The sequence below is a fragment of the Rhinatrema bivittatum genome, chromosome 3, assembly GCF_901001135.1.
Source record: "Rhinatrema bivittatum chromosome 3, aRhiBiv1.1, whole genome shotgun sequence".
In the NCBI taxonomy this organism is placed as follows: Eukaryota; Metazoa; Chordata; class Amphibia; order Gymnophiona; family Rhinatrematidae; genus Rhinatrema; species Rhinatrema bivittatum.
Genome location: NC_042617.1, coordinates 40,510,349 through 40,522,862, shown reverse-complemented (window position 1 = coordinate 40,522,862; position 12,514 = coordinate 40,510,349). Strand labels below are relative to the sequence as shown.

Here is a 12,514-nt window from a genome sequence, read left to right as displayed (position 1 = left end):
GGCCGTATCTAGAAAATCAGATATTAAGTTCCGTATAAAGAAGGAAGCTCCGTACGCGCTCCCTCAACTGCCTCACGAGTCCGTAGTGGTGGAATCGGCAATGCAGCGCTTTAGAAAACAAAAGCTTCATGCCACATATCCCCCCAATAAGGACCTTAAGTACCTAGACGAAATTGGGAGGAAAATCTATCAAAATTCAATGCTCACTACTCGTATCATCCACCACCAGTTTTACATGATTCAATACATGTACGAGTGCATACAGGCCACTAAAGGATTCCTCTCCACAACAGCGGAGAAATTACCACAAACACTTCATGATATGGAGGAATGCTCACGGCATCTCCTCCGTTCCATGTACGAGGGAATGGAGACTTCAGCAAGAGCGTCGGCCACAGCCATAGCGGCGCGGAGAACCGCGTGGCTACGTTCCAGTTCTATTAGAGAGGATGTGCATGAAAAACTCGCTAACCTTCCATGCACAGGGGAACACCTTTTCGGCACCAAACTACAGGAGACGGTGGGAAAACTAAAAGAAGAAGCATTAGCGGTACAGTCGCTGCAATCGCACCAACCTTACCAGTCTTCCAGACGGGGCTACCCATACCCTCGCAGATCGTCATATGGACGTCGTCCATATCGCTCTTATCAAGGATATCGTGCTCAACCGTATTCTACATACCAGAGACCACAATCTAGCCAACACACAGCTCAAATCCCACGAAGGGGTAAACAACGGGCGCCCCGTCAACAAACCCAGACACAACCGGCGGCAGCTAAGCCGGTTCAATCTTTTTGAATCTAATGCCACCACCACATCCATCACTACCGCCGGGACGAATCCAAGCTCGTCTACAAGTGTGGGAACATATAACATCAGACCAATGGGTTCTCGACATTGTACGTCAGGGGTATCATCTCCATTTTCAGTCAAAGCCTCACCTGCCACAATTCACCTCTCCAAACCAGCTGCGGTCTCACCCACAGCTTCAACAGGAGATATCCCTCCTTTGTCAAGCAAAGGCCATATCACTTCTTCCCAAGAACTTTCACAACCAAGGTTTCTATTCCCCATACTTCCTCATCCCAAAGAAATCAGGAGGCCTACGTCCGATCTTGGATCTACGCGAACTCAACAAATTTCTGGTAAAGGAAAAATTCAAAATGGTATCCCTGAAGTCAATCCTTCCACTCTTGCAGACCAACGACTGGATGTGTTCAATCGACCTGAAGGATGCATACACCCACATTCCAATGCACCCCTCTTCTTGGCGTTACCTATGCTTTCGTTACCAGCACAATCATTACCAGTACAGAGTACTCCCCTTTGGGTTATCAGCTGCACCCAGAGTGTTCACCAAGTGCATGGTAGTGGTGGTGGCTCATCTCAGACTACAGGGAATGACAATCTTCCCTTATTTGGACGATTGGCTAGTAGTAGCTCCGACCCGAGAACTCCTCAACTCTCACCTACATCTCATCCTGCAATGCTTGCAACAATTGGGGTTGGTAGTCAACTTCCAGAAGTCTCACTTACAACCGACGCAACAACTCCAATTTATAGGAGCATATCTGGACACTACGCGAACCAGAGCATATCTACCGCAGGACAGACAACTTCAGTTACAACAGCTCTTACTGAAGTTACACACAAAGCAAAGAACATCAGCACATCAGGTACTAGTAGTCCTCGGCCACATGGCAGCAGCCAATTTCCTTGTTCCGAATACCAAATTACACATGAGAAGATTACAGTGGGGACTCAAACGACAGTGGAAGCAGCATTCGCAGCCTCTCACTCAGTCAATCCTCTTAACAAGGGAAATGCTCAAGGACATAGCTTGGTGGCTCCTTCCATCCACCTTAGTGAAAGGAGCTCTCTTTCGACAGCCCATACACAACACAGTCCTCACGACGGATGCTTCCCGAAAGGGCTGGGGAGCACATCTAGACGTATACGAGACGCAGGGATTATGGACGTTACCGGAACAATCCCTACAGATCAACTTACTGGAGCTGCGAGCAATTCGACTGGCGTTGCGAGCATTCCAGACATTCTTGCGTGGCCGCAGACTCATGGTATATACGGACAATCAAGTGGCAATGTTCTATATAAACAAACAGGGGGGCTCAGGCTCCTGGATCCTGTGCAGAGAAACACTACAGATTTTCCACCTAGCTCAGAAACAGAGCATCCATCTTCAGGCTACGTATCTGCCAGGAATAGCAAACACAAGGGCGGACAAGTTAAGTCGTATATTTCATCCCCACGAATGGTCCCTCAATGGGGAAGTAATTCTCCACATATTCAACAAGTGGGGAACTCCGGCAATAGACCTGTTTGCTACGGAACACAACACGCAGCTTCCCAGGTTCTGTTCCATCCATTCCAGCAGGCTCAGGATAGCACAGGACGCCTTTCTGATCCCGTGGTCTTCCGGCCTTCTATATGCCTTTCCACCGATCCCTCTGATCACCAGGACCATACAAAAGTGCATAGCAGACAGGGCACAAATGATACTCATCGCCCCAGCTTGGCCACGCCAACCATGGTACAGTTACCTCCTTCGCCTTTCCGTGGACGATCCGATCAGACTTCCGAATCGTCCAGACCTTCTACTTCAGGAGCAAGGAACGCTGCTCCATCCGCTACACTCCTCCCTCCATTTGACAGCCTGGAGGCTGACAGGTGGTTGCTAACACAACAAGAAGTTTCTCAGAGGGCTCAGCTCATACTTCTCGAATCCAGGAAACCCTCCACTAGATTGAACTATAGTTACAAGTGGAAGAGATATACCTCATGGTGTCTTTTGAACCAGGTTTCTCCCATGGATTGCACGCCTCAACAATTACTGGATTATCTGCACACCCTATACGAAGCGGGCTTAGCAACAGCATCCATTCGAGTCCATCTGAGCGCTATTGCAGCCTACCATAGGCCAGTTAATAATGTAACAATAGCGGCTCATCCTCTTCTGGCTCGATTTCTCAAAGGCATGCTCCACATTAGACCACCGTACAAGAAACCGGCAGTTCCATGGAACATCAACATAGTATTGGAACAACTTATGCGTTCTCCATTCGAACCCATGGAATCCGCACATTTAAAATACCTAACCTGGAAAGTAGTATTTCTTGTCGCAGTCACTTCAACGAGACGTGTAAGCGAACTACAGGCATTGGTTCATTATGAACCATACCTACAGTTTTTCCATCAGAAGGTAGTACTAAGGACGCATCCCTCCTTCCTGCCAAAGGTCGTGTCACAATTTCATATTAATCAAACTATTGACTTACCAACCTTTTTTCCAAAGCCGCATGCCAATGAACGCGAGTCATTACTGCATACACTAGATTGTAAAAGAGCATTAGCTTATTACAGAAATAGAACAGCTGCTGCTTCACGACCATCTCAACTATTTTTGTCCTTTGACCCTAAAGGACCTGGTCTTCCGGTCACAAAACGGACCATTTCGAGCTGGATTATCCAATGCATCCAGTTCTGCTATGACAAACAGAACTTACCATTACTTCCAAAACCTAAGGCTCACCAGGTGCGGGCCCTATCAACCACGTGGGCTCACCTCAGGAACATTCAGCCCATAGATATATGCAAGGCGGCGACTTGGACATCGCTTCACACTTTCACAGCACATTACTGCTTGGATCAACAAGCTTCGGCGGATACGATGCTAGGTCAGATAATCCTACAATCCGCAACAGCTCAGACAAAGTGATTGCCACAACCATTTCACGTTCAAAAAAAAAAAAAAAAAAAGAATACACTGAACGTGATTGGGAGCTTGGAACTCCCAGGACAGCATGGCTAATTCATCCCTGCTATCGACGGGAAAAAACAAGTTTGCTTACCGTAAACGTTGTTTCCGTAGATAGCAGGATGAATTAGCCATGCTGACCCACCCTCCTCCCTGGCAATCAGCTATATTTCGATCTACCACTGCTTAATCACAGACTGAGGAGAATCTGTACTTCCTGCGCGGGAACCCACGCGCAGCCGCAGAGGGAACAAAAATCTATCCTCTGCTTTATCAAGCTCCGCCTCCCGGACCTGATTGACAGATCCCAGGACAGCATGGCTAATTCATCCTGCTATCTACGGAAACAACGTTTACGGTAAGCAAACTTGTTTTGTTTGCTCTAATAAAATGCATACCAACCTACGAAGATTCAATGTATTACAAAAGGACATTAAATTCTTTGATTCATTTTATAGAACACTAGCTAGTTTCTCAGATTGTATCTTGCATTCATATATTGAATTTACAAGAATATTTTTATAGACAATATGAAATTAACTCATCCATCATGTTGTACACCATAGTGTATCCATACATTTTTGAATTGGTAACCATCAATCATTTTGAAGTTTCTACAGTTGAATCTTCTCGGAACAACTTATGAACAGCAGAATTACCCTTGAATGGGCTTGTTCAATTCATGGACTACAACAGCATAATTTCTCTGCTGTTGTCTGGCCCTACTGCTGTCCTTCTCCTCTCTTCCCACCACGTCTCACTTTGCTGCTGCCTCCGCAGGCCCATAAACAAATGCCTTCAAATACCGTGCGTGTCTCAGAGTTTGAGCCGTACGGTGCCAGAACTTCTGTGCTGTTTTCAAAGTCTCATGATCTCGTGAGAACAATGCAGGCATTCATTTGCTGTGCAGCTCACGTGCTCTGTGAGAGCCACATGGTGCTGGTTCAATTTATTTATTATTTGAAAGCTATATTATCCACAGTATCCAAAGTTCATAGTGGCTTCCAGTAAAAAATCTCCAGCTGTTCTGGAGTTGGGAGCAGCAGCAAGTGAGAGGATCTAGATGGCTGTTTGGGTGAATGGGACTGGCTGGCAGGCAGGCTTTCAGGAGCTGGTGCTTAGGGGCGGCAGACCTGCTGGTAGACTGTTGGTGAGGGTGGCTGGCCAAAGGAAGAGGATGTGATTGTTATATTGTTACATTTACCCAGTTAATATTGGGGTAATTGAAATCTCCCATTATTACTACACTGCCAAATTGGTTTGCTTCCCTGATTTCTATTAGCATTTCATCATCCGTTTGATCTTTTTGGCCAGGTGGATGGTAGTATACCCCTATCACTATACTCTTACCCAACACACAAGGGATTTCTACCCATGTAGATTCTACTGTGCATTTAGTCTCTTGTATAATCTTTATTCTGTTGGACTATATGCCCTCTCGGACGTAAAGTACCATAATCCCACCAAGTTGATCCTCCCTATCATTGTGATATAATTTGTACCCTGATATAGCACAGTCCCATTGGTTGTCCTCCTTCCACCAGTCTCTGAGATGCCAATTATGTCTATCTAATCATTCACTGCTATACACTCTAACTCTTAGACTTCTGGCATTGGCATAGAGACATTTCAAAGTGTGATTTTTTGTTTGTGTTTGTTTGATTCTTTACTTATAGGCACATGGACTACATTTGCTTTTATTGGAACCTCTCTGTTGGGATGCCCTAACTCTCCTGTTTCATTAGTATCCTTCAAGGATACATTCCTCCGAACCATGCACTGCTGAGTGACTGTCTGCTTTCCCCCTTGTTCTAGTTTAAAAACTGCTCTATCTCCTTTTTAAAAGTTAGTGCCAGCAGCCTAGTTCCACTCATTTCCCACTGTCTTTCAGGCCTGTTTGTGCCATACAGGGAGTTTGCTCATGACTCACTATTGTGGTAGGACCCTGCTAGCCAATGAGCTTGCACCTCCAAACTTTGAGTAGGCGTAAGGTATTGCTGCTGCCAGGGAGGGTGGAGAAGCAGCAGAAACTGCAGGGGAGAAAAGGATAAAGTTTAAAAAAAAAAAAAAAAGTTGTTTATGCCACCTCTTAAACTTTGTCTTGTTTGTGCTTAATGCAGTGGGGTAGGATCGTCCATTTCTCGAGGGCTGTACATTGGCCGGGTTTTCAGGTTATCCCTGATAAATCTGCCTGAAATGAATTTGCCTGCACTTTCTCATATCTATGCAAATCTATTTTATGCGCATTTATCAGGGATATCCTGAAATACAGACCACTGCAGGGCCCTCACTGTGTGAAAGCTCCCCACCCCTGTTTTTAGTGTATTGCCCATTTTTTTTTCCTTGCCTTTTAATGAAAAGTTGAATGGTTGTTGGGCCACATTAACTGAAATTGGTTTGCAGCCGCTGTTGAGAAGCAAAGACAACCAAACTGCAGCTGACAGACTGGAAGTGGCTCGGTAACATATGTCAATGTTACTGCTTCTTTAACTAAACTAAACAATTTTGCTTTTAGGGGATTTGTTGTGTTCATGGATGCTGTTTTGGGAAAGAATTGGTTGCTGACCCGTGCTAATAAGCCTGCTTTCTTCCTTACAGCCGCAGCATTGAGCATGTCACCGGACTGGTAGAGCAGCATGGCAGCGATGCCTGGTGGATGCTGTCTCTTGAGCAGCTTCTGCCGAAAGAGGTTTTAAAACAGGTAATTTCCTAGGCACAGATTTAAAAGAGAAGACAGTGAAGTGACTTAAAAATAGTCAATATTGTAGGAAGACTCTTAGCATATGTGCTGCTTGTTACAGATGTATGAACCCAGGAGGACAGAAGGAGCAGATGTGCCAGGGCTTTGTTATACCTGGGGGGGGGGGGGGGGGGCAGATCTCCATACTTCTAAATGGGGAAGTATGTGGGGGGTGCTGTAAACATGCCACAGGTTATAAACTCCTGTATGCATCCTTGAGATTTTCAGATAAGAGGCTTCTATATAAAACATTTAGTATGGATATCTGAGAGAGGAATGAATAAAGATCAAGAGGTCCATATTCAAAAACCATTTAGACAGATAACGTAATAGTTTTATTTATTTATTTATTAAAATGTCTATGCCGGTATTTGGTGGGGACCTTCATATTGTTTTACATAATTACATAAAAACATTTATACCAAAAATCAAGATTACAAATAATATAAGGACAATGCTAACAAGTTAAAAGCTTCAGTACCATTTTTTTTCATAATAATGGCCTAACGATGAGACTTGTAGATAACATTCAACACTGTGACCAACTCAACATCATTTCACCTCAGCCTTTAGTTTTTTTCTTTCTTTTTTTTTGTGTTTTTGCTTCATAATTACTTGCTGGAAAAGCCATGTTTTGACTTTTTTTTTTCTAAATACTAATCTATTAGTATTACTTTTTTTCTAAATAACTAATATATTAGTATTAAAGATAACTAATACTAGTTATCTATCTAAATGGCTATATTTAGCCCTTATCCGGCTAAATTCTAATTGCAAAACGAGTTACCTGGCTAGAATTGTGCTAGATGAGATGGGGACGTTCCTGGGGCAAGAAGTAGGCGTTCTGGGGAGGAGGAGAGTTGGCTGGCTAACTCTGGTCACATTGTAGGGCTGTTCTGAAGTTAGCCAGATGTACTTATCCGGCTAACTTTAAGATAACCAGGTAGGTTTTATCCAGCTTACTAGCCGAGCCAGTCAGCAGCTGAATATGAACCTTCAAATTCATATCTGGAATCAACATAAATATATTCATATAAAAATAGAACATCTGAGGCAGGGATAAAAGCAATAGTAGAATGTTGGCCATTGATCCAGATGTTCTGCATGGAGAACTAACCTTACAGAGTGAGCAAGTTGCATCACTCAGAATCATTTTGGTCAAGATGTTTGCAAGGTTATTTGTTTCTTGGAAATCCAGCCTTGAAAGAGCACATTTATTTATTTATTCATTAATTTAATTTTCTGCTGATCACTTGGTTTGATAATAGGGATACTGTTACAAGGGGCCGACTTTTACTTAAATTAAAGCAGCACCTCAGCCCAATTAACTGGAAGCTTTACAATGTGTTATGCTCTTTATAATAATGTAGACTGGTTTGGGTGGGGGGGGGGGGGGAGTATTCCTGTGCAATAGTCTGCTAGTCCATGCTGGGATCCCTGATTTCTGTCAGTTTATACATTTCCCCTCAGATAGGCCCAACCAGATGTCAAGGAGCATCTGACAAGGCAGCACCCATCTTGGTGAAAGTTTCTTCTTTCTGTATAATGCTCAGAAAGTGTCATAGGTTTGGTGGTCCACCAGCTGGCAGAGACTGCTGTTAGGCCCAGCAGCTGCGATAAGTCTGTGATGTGCGTTTGTTCAACTCAGGGTGGCCATTGTGTCAGCATCACAATTCCTGTTGAGTACTAAAACCCTTGCAAGACTTAGTACTTTCCAACTGATTTACTATTTTTGTAGCTCGTCTTCAGCCAGCAGTGTAACCTCAAGTGACTGGGACAGTAGGGCTGCCAGCTCCAAGAACACAAAAATTGTTATTCAGTACTTGCTGAAGCAGTGATGTTTTTGCTTAGTATTATTCATTAATATGTTAATATGTAACAATCAATACATTGCTTCGAAAACATGCCAGTGTGCACTAACTTCTTGAATCTGGTTTGAAGGGTTCCCTTTGCAGTTTGATAATTGAGCTGCAGTTATGTTTGTTACTCTGGGCGTGCAGTATAGGACGTGTAGTGCTGGGTGAATGTTCCCTGTTGATTTTTAATAGAAATTCTTTTTTTTTTTTCTTCTTGCTTCCCATTAGGCCAGCAGCAGCGCTGATGCCCTGCACTACACACAGGGGCAGGATGTCATGGATATCTGGTTTGACAGTGGAATATCTTGGGCTCATGTGCTGGAAGGTACTTTGTGATTAAACATTCCTCTCCCACTAAGAACTGGCAGTTTTAAGTTTAAAAAAAAAAAAAGTAAATTTGTAGCAGTATTTGTTGATGGTGCTACCTCAACAGATCTTAATTTGGTTCTGGGTCAGGATACTTGTTTCCAATCAGTTTGACTTTGTTAGGGTATCAGGGATAGCTGCATAGGACTAAGGCCACATGTTGTACCAACAGAAATGGCTTTGATCTACATGCATACCGAGCAAACACTGAAATATAGGGCTTTGAACATTTCTTCGGGATTTACTCGCCAGGGAAGAAATGCACTTGTCATTTACTCCTGCCATCCTGCCCAAAAACACATTCTTGGGGGAAAGAAGTAGTTGGAGTGAATGACTTAGTGCTTTTTTTTTCTTCGCCCACCACACTGTGCCCAGTATATTTCTAAATTTAGTAGATTTCAGAACAGTTTTACAACTAATTATCTTCTCAACCATTGACTACTGTAATTCCCTTATGATTGGCCTTCCATATATCAACATCAAGCCTTTACAGATTCTTCAAAACGCTACAGCAAGAATTTTAACTGGAAAAAAAAGAATGATCACATTACCCCTATATTATCTTCACTACACTGGCTCTCTATTAAATCACGAATTGATTATAAGATTTTAATAATTATACACAAATTAATTCATTCCGATCACCACAAACAAACAAGCTTAAAAATCACGTTACAGAACAACAACAGGAATCTTCGATCAAATAATACCTCTCGTCTAATAATTCCACCCATCAAAGATGCTCATCTTTCAACAACAAGAAATAGAGCTTTCTCCATAGCCTGTCCTAAAAAATGGAACTCCTTACCACCTTATTGAAGAACTCAAACGAATATCAAAACTTTCAAAAAAGATCTAAAGACTTTTTTCTTTTTCATAAAGTCTACGTTAATGATCATTTATTTCAACAATCTAATTTTAACCAAGACTACCAACCATACTCATGCAAAAGAGATAATGAAATATCGTCTGGCAACGACCATCATAATAGCAATATGAACTTATAATTAACACTAGAAGACCATCCTGAATATGTTTAAATACCAATACTGTTACCACTATCCTTTTCCCTTCTTTTCCTTATGCTCCCTTTTTCACCACCAACCTCTCCCCGATCCCTTCTTCTTTTCCACTATTAATTTATGCATCAATGTTTTTAATGGTTTATTCTCTGTAAACCGTTATGGTGGCTGAACCGAATGACGGTATATAAAACTAAACAAATAAATAAATATAGCCCTCATTCCCTAGCTCCCACACTTTCCTCCCACTCCACCTAGGTGCAGTCCTCTCTTTCCTCCTCCAGTTCTTCTCCCACCTCAGCCCTCTCACCCTCCTCTCATCCCCTTTCCAACAATCTGTGATCCACTTTCTCCGAGATGATACTGGTAAAATGGGGAATATAAATATGTAAATTATCTCTCTCCTCCTTTCTCCTGACCCCCCCCCCCATACACACACAGACAGCCTTTTCACTCTCTTCCTCTTCCCTCCTCAGACATCTATCTTCTGCTCTTTGTCTCCTCCTCTTCTTTATTCCTCGGCCCTCACTGTTTTCCTCCCTGCTGACTCCCAGGCCTCTATCGGGGCCGAAGATGCCACAGTCTCGCCAACCAAGGAGTGACTGGATTTTCAGAACCCTGCTGAAATATTTAAAGCATTATATATAGAGAGAATACTGTTGAATCTTTCATTTATTGTTGCTGGTATTAATGCTGTGCACCCTGCTTGTCATGTGTTTGGTCTATCACACACTTTGAGTTGGGTGTCCTGCATATCCTTTTGCAAAATCTTTTTTTTTTTTTTTTTTTTTTTTTTTTAGAATGGATTTGTTGAACTTCGTACTACCATACCTTGTGACAATAATCTTTGTAGCTTTGCAAAACAAATTTGTAGGCCAACTTTTATTTCTTAGCAACATAGCATAGCAACAATCTCGGTATGATTTCCAAATAGCACCTGCCTTCAAGGAGAAACCTCACGCTAAAGGTCATGAAAGTAATTTAACCTTTTTATTCTAAATGCAAGACCTCGGGGTTCAGGTCATTTAGAAGATAGTGATCCTTGGAGAAGTGTGCTAACGTGAAATGAAGATGGAAATGCAACAGAGTGGACACTTCTCCTCTTGAGGGAATAAATACAATGAAATGGTATCTAGAAAAGCTCAAGGTGTGATCAGGCTCAGTGCAAAAAAGGACAGAATCATACTTTGACGTGCAGAAATCCAAGGAAGCTGTACATGATGGGGGGGCGGATGAGAGAGAGAACTGAGCTGCATTAACTGGGAGAGAGACCTTAGGATGATTACGTCTGAGGATCTCAGGGTGCACTTTGGATTTAAGTACTTACCTTTCCATACCTGTGCTCAAGGTGAGTTACAATAGGTAGGTCCTTGCCTATGTGGTGGTCAGGAGTCTATATCAAATCGCTGTGGCAAGAGCTTGTGTAATAAGTTGTAATCAGAGACAGAAAGATGCTAAGAGTGCTTACTGAGAGGCATAGCCAGTAGGAAAAAAGCATAAGAACATAAGAACATGCCATACTGGGTCAGACCAAGGGTCCATCAAGCCCAGCATCCTGTTTCCAACAGTGGCCAATCCAGGCCACAAGAACCTGGCAAGTACCCAAACACTAAGTCTATACCATGTTACCGTTGCTAGTAATAGCAGTGGTTAGTATCTAAGTCAACTCAATTAATAGCAGGTAATGGACTTCTCCTCCAAGAAAGCAGACGCTAATGCCTGGTGAAGCTTCACCTAAATACTGTGTCCTTTTCTGGAGGCCTTAGCTCGAAACAAAGCAGTCCAGAAAATAAATTACAACATTGTGCAGGGTCTACACCAGAAGTCCTATGAGATGAGACTTATGGACCAAAATATGTGTTACCCTAGACCTAGAGAGAAGGAAAGACCGGGGAAGGGGAGCCATTCTAAGAGAAACATTCAAATACCTTAAAGCTATCAGTAATGCACAAGAAACAAACCTTTTTCAAAGGAAAGATTGTTCTAAACAAGAGATCATGGCATGAGAATCAGAAGGTAAACTCAGGACCAAAACCTGGCAATATTTTTTCAGTGTAGGGGTAATAAATGCCTGGAAAGGCCTCACAGTGAGAGGTGGGGAGACAGAAACATTGACAGACTTCAAGAAAGCATGGGACAAGTACAGAGGATTTCAGTTTGTGAAGTAAGGTGAAAGACAAACATCATGGGTTCCATGGCACTACACCAGAAATGCAAAAGGTTAGACTTGGATGGACCTTGGCAGTCCAATTAAAAAAAAAAAAAAAAGACTGAGCCTCTCAGCCAAATTTTGATCCCCTAAGTTAAGCTGATTTTCATCCGAAATCTAAGTGGCTAAACTTTGCTACCTAAAATTAGAGCACTCAGCTTTTGAGTAACTAAACTTAGCTGGCTAGTGCTGAAAGTATCAGTGCTCAGCCAACTAAGTCCTCTCTCACCTACCTGTATTAAAGTGCAGAGCTGACAGTCTCTTTCTCCCCCTCCCCCCACTAGCCCCCTGGAAGCACCCCCAAAACTCCTGAAGCCGAGCTGGGGGGGGGGGGGGGGCCCACAGGCTTCTCTGAAGACAAGCAGGATGGGAGTCCTCACCAGAGGGTTACATCATCCAAGAGTTCCCAGCATGGAGCTTCGAGTTCAAAGCTAGACACTTTCAGCATGCTCTACTGAGCATGTGCAGCCTTAAGTCCCTGTCTCCCAGGCAGGGGCCCCTCAGTCTCATCATTTCCTCATTGCCTGAAAGTCGTGGTTCTTTGC

General features: G+C 43.1%; 1 protein-coding gene across 1 annotated transcript in view; it reads left to right on the top strand.

Moving 5' to 3' along the window:
* The window catches only part of IARS2 (isoleucyl-tRNA synthetase 2, mitochondrial), a 165,046-nt gene that overhangs the window by 107,241 nt on the left and 45,291 nt on the right, over positions 1-12,514 (top strand). Inside the window, 2 exon segments of the mRNA XM_029593171.1 lie at positions 6,375-6,477; positions 8,601-8,697. Of these exon segments, the coding sequence (XP_029449031.1) occupies positions 6,375-6,477; positions 8,601-8,697 (200 nt within the window).